This window comes from Hevea brasiliensis, chromosome 17 (genome assembly GCF_030052815.1).
Source record: "Hevea brasiliensis isolate MT/VB/25A 57/8 chromosome 17, ASM3005281v1, whole genome shotgun sequence".
Taxonomy (NCBI): Eukaryota; Viridiplantae; Streptophyta; class Magnoliopsida; order Malpighiales; family Euphorbiaceae; genus Hevea; species Hevea brasiliensis.
The window spans coordinates 47,691,033-47,698,759 of NC_079509.1; the positions used below are offsets into that span (position 1 = coordinate 47,691,033).

General features: G+C 36.0%; 1 protein-coding gene across 4 annotated transcripts; it reads right to left on the minus strand.

Moving 5' to 3' along the window:
• Positions 1-2,628: 2,628 nt before the first annotated feature.
• LOC110637819 (probable splicing factor 3A subunit 1) lies at positions 2,629-6,995 on the minus strand. Of its 4 annotated transcripts, none has more exons than XM_021788150.2 (4): positions 6,807-6,994; positions 3,802-6,066; positions 3,425-3,724; positions 2,629-2,885 (listed from the first exon to the last, which is right to left on the minus strand). In XM_021788150.2, exons 2-3 carry the CDS (start codon positions 5,953-5,955, stop codon positions 3,452-3,454), a joined length of 2,427 nt encoding a protein of 808 aa, XP_021643842.2. In that variant the 5' UTR covers positions 5,956-6,066; positions 6,807-6,994; the 3' UTR covers positions 2,629-2,885; positions 3,425-3,451. The 4 variants fall into 4 exon arrangements, with proteins under 4 accessions (XP_021643842.2, XP_021643841.2, XP_021643845.2 ...); XM_021788149.2 differs by having other exon boundaries at positions 2,629-2,888; XM_021788153.2 differs by lacking the exon at positions 2,629-2,885 and having other exon boundaries at positions 3,192-3,721; positions 6,807-6,995.
• Positions 6,996-7,727: the final 732 nt, after the last annotated feature.

Consider the following 7,727-nt stretch of genomic DNA (forward strand, 5'->3'; position numbering starts at 1 on the left):
CCCCCATTCAAATCATCAATATTACTCTTGCTATCATTTTCCAAGACAATTTCTTCAACTCAACATCTTATCAACATTTCTTGATGGCACTGGCTTCTGCATGAAGAGGAGAACACAGGAAGGAGAAAAGTTTTCCCTGCAGTTAGAAGGACTTGGCCTCTTGCATTGTGAACCACAAGATCTGCTGCTATAAACTTGCCATCGCTTTGGGCTATAACCATGCTGTCACCACTTTGGAGATGTGATAGACCAGCTAACCCATGCTGTTACCACTTTCTTGCATGAATGATGAATATGTTGTCTTCCTCACCTTTCTATATATATATATATATATATGCCATTGGCATTCTCATTTACTTTGGCTTAGCTAGCCCTGTCACTGGTGGTGGTGAAACCAACTTCCATGCCTTTGATTCCAAAGCCAAAATAACTAGTTATCCTTTTGGGGTCCTCGGCTCATGGAGAATAACACCATCCATTACCATAATTTTAAATAATGGCAATTAATTGCATACTGGCCTTTATTTAAAAGAAAATTAGCCAATCATTATCGTTGTAGCTAATAAATAACGAACTTTAAAATTGAGTGTATAACACTTGTTATTGTTGTAACAGCTATTATTCATGTAAGACAGAAATTCGGGCTTTCTTGGACAACAATCTCGTGAAGACTTAAGCATGGGACTTTCTTTGGGCAGAAGGCTCTGTTGACTTTTCTCGGGACAATGGACCTTGATTGACATTAGAACTTGTATCGACATAAGCCTAACCCATAATAAGTATGGTCCATAAACAAGCGTTCTAAAACCCAACATGTAATAAAACATAGAATAAAGAGGCCCAACTCACCCTCAAAAAACTGTACATGAGCGAGCCGATTTGTAATTTGTTATCCTCTTGCTTAGCAGATAAAGATTTATCTCTGTAGAAAGAATGATTCATTCGGATTGAGAGTAGTTTTTTGCTTCACACATGGTCATTATATATATATATATATATATATATATATATATATATATATATATATATATATATATATATATATATAAAGGAGTGTAATTCTTAGTTTAAATTGAAAAATTGAATTGAACTAAATTAGTTAATTGATTCGATATTTAAGTCTAAATGATTCGGTTTAATTATAAATTTTAAGATTTTTCAATTTAGTTAGAATTGAAAAAAGAAATTATCAGCCAACCAAAATTTTAAACTTTTTTTTGCTATATATATATATATATATATATATATATATATATATATATATATAGGCATTTAAGAGTGTAGTTTTTAGTTTAAATTGAAAAAATGAATTGAACTAATTAGTTAATTGATTGAATGTTTAGGTCCAAATGATTTGGTTCAATTATGTATTTTAAGATTTTTCAATTTGGTTAAGATTAAAAAAAATATATATCAAACGGACCAAAATTTAAACTTTTTTTGCTACCCTCTCTCACACACACTAGTATAAATAGAGAATTGACTTGTAATATTGGATTATCAATCAAATAATACAAGAATCTATTTTTCTCCCTAAATTCTCTCTTTCTTCTTCTCCTCTTCCTATTTCTTCTATCTCTTCCCCTTCTCCTCTGTTCTTCTATGGTTGTGGTCAGTCCATAACAATTTGGTATCAGAGCAGTACAATCCTAGGGATTGCTTCTGCATTATCGCTTCCTTTCTATTCTCTCCGTGTTTCTTTTCTTCTCTCTTTCCTCTCTCCTCTCTACTCATCTCTTTCCCTCTGTTTCTTTTCTCTCTCCCTTTCTCTTTTATAATCTGTTCTTCACTTCTCTCCTAAATTCTATTTTTAATCTGCAACAAGCAGCCATGGATGATGAAATAACATACATGATTCTTGAGAATCAACTCAAAAGAATTACAACATTTGTTTCAATCCTTCAAGATGGGGTCCAACAAATTTTTGAAGGTAATTGCAAGATGCTTGAGGTAGTTCATGAAGAAAATCTATGGAGAATGGAAATGAAACCAAGATGTCAACAAAGATTTGATAATCGAATCCAAGAAATTGTTCCTTCCATGGACAAGAATATTCAGCGAGAGTGCAACCAATTTTGAAGCCTTTGGAATGTTCCAAATCAAGAGAAGAAGAGCAGGGCCATGAACTTGTTATGAAAATTTTCAAATTTCATATATGGTAATGGTGATCAAGACCTTGCCAGTTATATCAATTCTTGCATTGAAGAAGAGTATTGTGAAGAAAATACAAGGAAGAAAATGCCATTACTGAACATGAAGAAAAAGATCAAGAATTGAGAGCTACATACCAAGATGGTAATATTAACTTGTTATTCATAACCTGGAAATTACATGCAATATCATTGGGTTTGCTTTCTTTGATAAAAATTTTGGAAAGGACAAAGAAAGAGTTGCTGGAGAAAGAACATACATGTATTATACTGATTGTTTTGAGTTTAATTCGAGGGGTTATGATTTTGATTTGGGATCCTCTGAGGTTATAATCTTAAAAGAAAATGATCAAGCGAAGGAGATTCAGGATGAAATTGATTTCATCATTAGAGTGGGAAGATGCACCATAGGTGTTTGAAAAAATGCCTCACCAATTGATTAAACTGATCATGTACCATTTCAAGTGCAGATTGGACCTTCACATTCAAAATGCTGCTAGGATGATCTTTCTACTATCCATTATCGAGACAATAATGGTTTCAAAGGGGAGGGTAACGTTATAATTGTCATACATGTACTAGTAAATAGAAAATTGAATTGTAATCTTTAGATATCAATCAGGTAATACAAGAATACTTTCTTCCTAAATTCTCTCTTCCCCTTAATTCTCCTCCTCCTCCTCCTACCATTTGTTCCATTTCTTCCCCCTTTTCCCATTGCATACACCCCCGCTTCTACTGTCCAGGAATAAAGCATTAGCAAAACACCTCTCAAATCATTAAATTGATGAAGAAAAGAACTTGCAGCAACAAAAGTAAAATGGAGCAGAAAAAATGAATTCAAAACATATGCAAGGCTCTAGAGAAAGAACATTTATAGGAAAAATCAAAACCAAAAGTATGACCATGGAGCACATATTTTCCAGAGAATTAACTGCAAATTCAATAGAAGGTAATAGTTAGTGATATGAACCAATGGCTTCCACTGCCTTAGCAAATGGAACTCATCTACTTCCCTGTTGCCCTTAAAGAGAAACTTGCTAAGACACAGAATCCGTGTTAGATATCAAATTACCAATCAAACCATCAGTTCAGATATAACAATTCAGGACTAACAGTGATGTCATATTGTTACCCTTAAAATACATAGTATAATCTCCAGTATAATATTAAAATAAAGTAAAATAACAAAGTCCCCAAAACAATATATGCGGGGGAAAAAGAAGAGGAGGGAGAAGAAGGGAAGAGGATGTTGGGGGGGATAGAAAAACCACCTTAAATGGCTGTGTCAAGTAAAACCTTCATCTCTTTCTACCACCACGCTCTCTCAAAGAAAGAGACAGTGCCTCTCCTGCTCCAATGTTGTAGTAGGCAAGTGACATATTATCCTTCAAGAAACCAGCTTTTCCACTCAATTTCTGTTTGTTTGCAGGAAGTTGGATCTCTCCAGCAATTTTCTCTTTCAGGCTGCCAACAGTTTCAGATAAGGACTGCATTGTGATCTCCAGAACTTGCCCTTTCAGATTTCCTTCATCAACATTCGGAACAGAAACAGTGATGCATACAGGTCCCTGCTGCAGAGAAAAAGTACAAATTAAGTCCAGTAAGATCAAAACTAAAGTACAACTTGACCAAATAAATTTTTCCATACCGGATGTTGTGCAAGAAACTGATCTTCTGGAATAAGCATAGAATCAAGCTTCTGTCTCTTGGGCTCTGGTTCATCTGGAAGTGGTGGAGGAGCATCCTCAGGTGGAGGTGGTGGAGGCACTCCTTGAGGCAAAGGTGGTGGTGGTGGCATCATACCAATTGCTGATGAAGGGACAGGAAGAGGGACAAAAGGTCGAGGAATTGGCACAGGAGTAAACTGAGACCCAGGTGGAGGCGGAACTGGCATGCTCGGTGGATTTCCAGATATAGATGGAGGCATTGAAAGTGGCCGATTCACCATAATGGTCTGCTGTCCAGGTGCTAATGGCACTGGAGCCTGAATAGGGCGAATTGATGGAATCATTGGCATACCTGGTGGCCTTGGTGGAGGTACAGGAAATGCACCACTAGTTGGAGCAGAGTATTGGATGGTATTTGGAGGCATGCGAGGTAGATTCAATGCTAGTCCTGGTGGTGGAGGTAAGGGACGAACTGAAGGCACACCAGGTCGAGGAGGAGGAGCTGCAGGACCAGGAAGGCTCCTTGCATCATCGATACCAGCTTCACTTTGATCCTCCCCATTAACAATTTGAGACATAGCTTGGTTTGCTGTACGGCCAATGCTTCCTGTGTGACCATCCCATATGACCTGCTTTGGTTGCTCATCTTTCTTCTTCTCAATCTCTGCCTTAACTGCATTAGAAACTTCTTCTTCGGTTGTACCAAAGATATCAGGACGAGTCCGTGCAAGTCCGACAATGTTTCTAGAGATTTCATCATCCTGAGCAAGAGTTGTTTCCCGGATTTTTGCAAACATCCTTTCCTTTTGTTCCTTGTACTTGGGATCGATTAGAGAAATCCTCATATGCTCAGACATCTCATTAATGGGAATTAGCTCACCGGTGATAGGGGAAACCCCAACCTTTGTTGGGTCCCTTTCAACAGGGATCCTTTCCTCAGGCCTCTTCCAGTTCTTCACAATTCTCATTGGTTCTTCTGGTTCCTCATTAGCCTTGGTGAATTTCTTCTCACTATCATTCTCTTCAAGACTCGTTGCCCTCATTCCTTCCTCAACAAGTTGCACCTCTTCTTCATCCATTTCCATTTCCACCTCCTTTCCAGGCTCAATGATTTCATCTTCAACCATGGCAGATACCTTGCTCCTCCTTATAACCTCCTCAAGGGTCATAGGAGGGGGCAAGTCCTCATCCTCATCATCTGCAAAGTCTATTGTCTCGACTGCTACAAAATCATGCCAATCAATCATGGCCATTTGAATCCTCTCTTGCTCAATCTCATCCTCAGCTTTCTGCCTTGCCTGCTCCTGCGAGTGTTCCCACTCCAAGCGATGCAAGCACCGTTCAAGCACAGTGGTCATATCAGCAGCACTTTTTGTCAGCTTCTCAGTCAACCCCTTAGGAGGCATCAACACTTTTGAGTATGCATCAGCCAGTCCGGTAAAAAATGTGAACATGCTGTGAGTTGGCTTCAAAAAGTGGAACTGAGGATTGTTCATCTCCCTATTTGTCAGACCAGTCAAGAAAGCTTGGCCATTTCGAGCCACAAACTGGGCTGTGAGCTTAATAATATCAAGTTCCTCTCCAGTGATCCCCTCAGGAAGCCGAATGGTATACTGCTCAGCTTCTGGGGGTTCAAGAACTTTACGAGGAGGTGGTCTAAACTGGGCTGTGGGGTCAGGCCTTGGAGCAGTGTCAGTGGCATCAGTAACAGGAGCAGACGGGGTTGACTCAGTGGCATCAGAATCTGAAGGTTGTGAAGGAGGCTGCTGAGCAGAAGATTGATTCAGTGCACGAAATTCAGATAAATGATGTTGATAGTATGCATGGTATGGATCTGAGGGATTCAAAAAATTGAACTTGGCATTGTTAGCATTATTGGCAATGATCCTTTTTTCAAACTCAGGTCCATTTTTTGCAACAAACTGTGCAGTTTTGTCTACAATATTCCTAATATCCGGAGGAGGATGAATGATTCCAATAGTTCTTGTGTGGGTTGCAACCGGGGCTTTGTTCTGGTCATCACTTGCTGTTTTATCTTCCTTAGATGACTGCTGTTCTAACACTTGAGAAGGGGAAGCAGAGCTGTCTCCGCTAGGAGGAGGTGCTGGAAGAGGCAAGATTGCTGTGCCAGGCATTTTTTCCCACCAGAACTTCAGCAAGGATAGGGAAAGGAAATCAATGCCAAAAGAACAAGAAATTCGTCAGATTCCTACCATTGTAGTTCTCTGACCGAAAAAAAGAAAACCCTGCAGATAACAACACATTAAATCACAAATTATAAAAACAACTTCTAAGTACAACAATAATCTTCTAAAAGAGTTCATAGGAACATAATCTTGGAACTCCAAAATCCTAACAAACACTGTTGGATCCAAATAACAAACACTAAAGATACCATCAAGGTAATTTTTGGATAGAGTATATCAACTGAATAAGTTGCTTCAGGAAATGAAAATAATAATAAAAATTATTTGCCAAAGAGTAAAAATTGAAATCAGAATCGACTTAAATTTAAAACAAAAAAATTGGAGACATCAACACTTATCAGCTGAAGAAACCTGCTCTAAAACAGGGTTTCCATAATGGAATCGCTAATCAGTAATCACTCTATTATTAAAGCAAAAGCTGCCATAAATAACATACCCAGATTCCCCGAAAAGAATAAAAAAGCAATGAAAAGAGTTGTGAAAAATTATAGCTTGATATAGAATATAGCTGTCGTGCTAGTTCATTTGAGCCATAGATTCATCGAATTCTTTACCAAAGAGAAGACAAACAAACATATTTTTCCAAATTTCCTTGGCAACCAATCATTCTAACACAGAAAATAAACAGACAAATTGTGATTAACCCATCAAAAACATCAAAAAGTACATCGAAAAACAATAACCCAAACACGAAAACAGATGTTACGAAAACAAAATAACATCTGTGCAAGAAAAATAACAACATGAAATAACATCTATGAAATTGAAGATCCACTCACTGTGCGGGAAGGATGATTATGTGAGCTCCAATCGTAATGCGTCCTATGCTGCAGCGAGCGTGGCGACCTGAGCTGAGAGGTGATGACAGTGAAGGAATCGGGGGCTTGAGCTGAGAAGAATGGGTGGTTGAGTGGTACCTGCGTGAATTGAGAAAAAAAGGGCGAGTTCGCGAGTGAGATGGGCCGCAGTCCATAAAAGAGATAAGAGAGCTGATGCTTAAGATTTGGAAAGACTCTTTTTTTTATAGAAACGACGTAGTTTTAGATTATGGTTTAGAAATTTTAACATAATTTTATTTACACTAATATATTTTTTTAATAAATAAATAATAATAAAAAATATTATAACATGATTTTCAAAAAATATTATATAAAAAAATTTATTTTTATATGATCTAATATATTTTATTTTAGCAATACATAATATAATTTATTTATAATTTTTAAATATTCTAAAAATTACATTTTAAATTAAATTTTCATTTAAATTAATTATTTTAAAAAATATATAATTATCTGTTTAATATTTTATAAAAACATAAAATATTTAAATATAAAATAAATAATTACTTAAATATAAAATTTTTAAATATAGAAACCATTTGTTAATAAAATAAAATTTTAAGAATTAAATTATTTTAAATTAAAAAGCAATTAACGCCAGAAACCAAATTATTAGCGGAATATAAATTAGGACTAAATTATTAGTTAAAAGAGTCGGGGCTAATTTTTAGGTTTTCCTATACCTTAAGAACTTAATAGTAAATTATTATTAGCAAATTAATATTTGCAAATTAAATTTAGACTTCTCAAATTTGTAAATTTAAATTTATAATATATATATATAATTAATAAAAATAAATTTAAATAAATTTAAGAAAAAGAGATGGACAATAATAGAAGAAAAAAAAAAGATAGAGA

Coding starts and splice junctions, on each gene's coding strand:
- LOC110637819 (XM_021788150.2), bottom strand. CDS start 5,955: ATGCCTGGCACAGCAATCTTGCCTCTTCCAGCACCTCCTCCTAGCGGA. Junction 3,725..3,801: donor AGTTTCTTGCACAACATCCG/GTATGGAAAAAT, acceptor TTTTCTCTGCAG/CAGGGACCTGTATGCATCAC.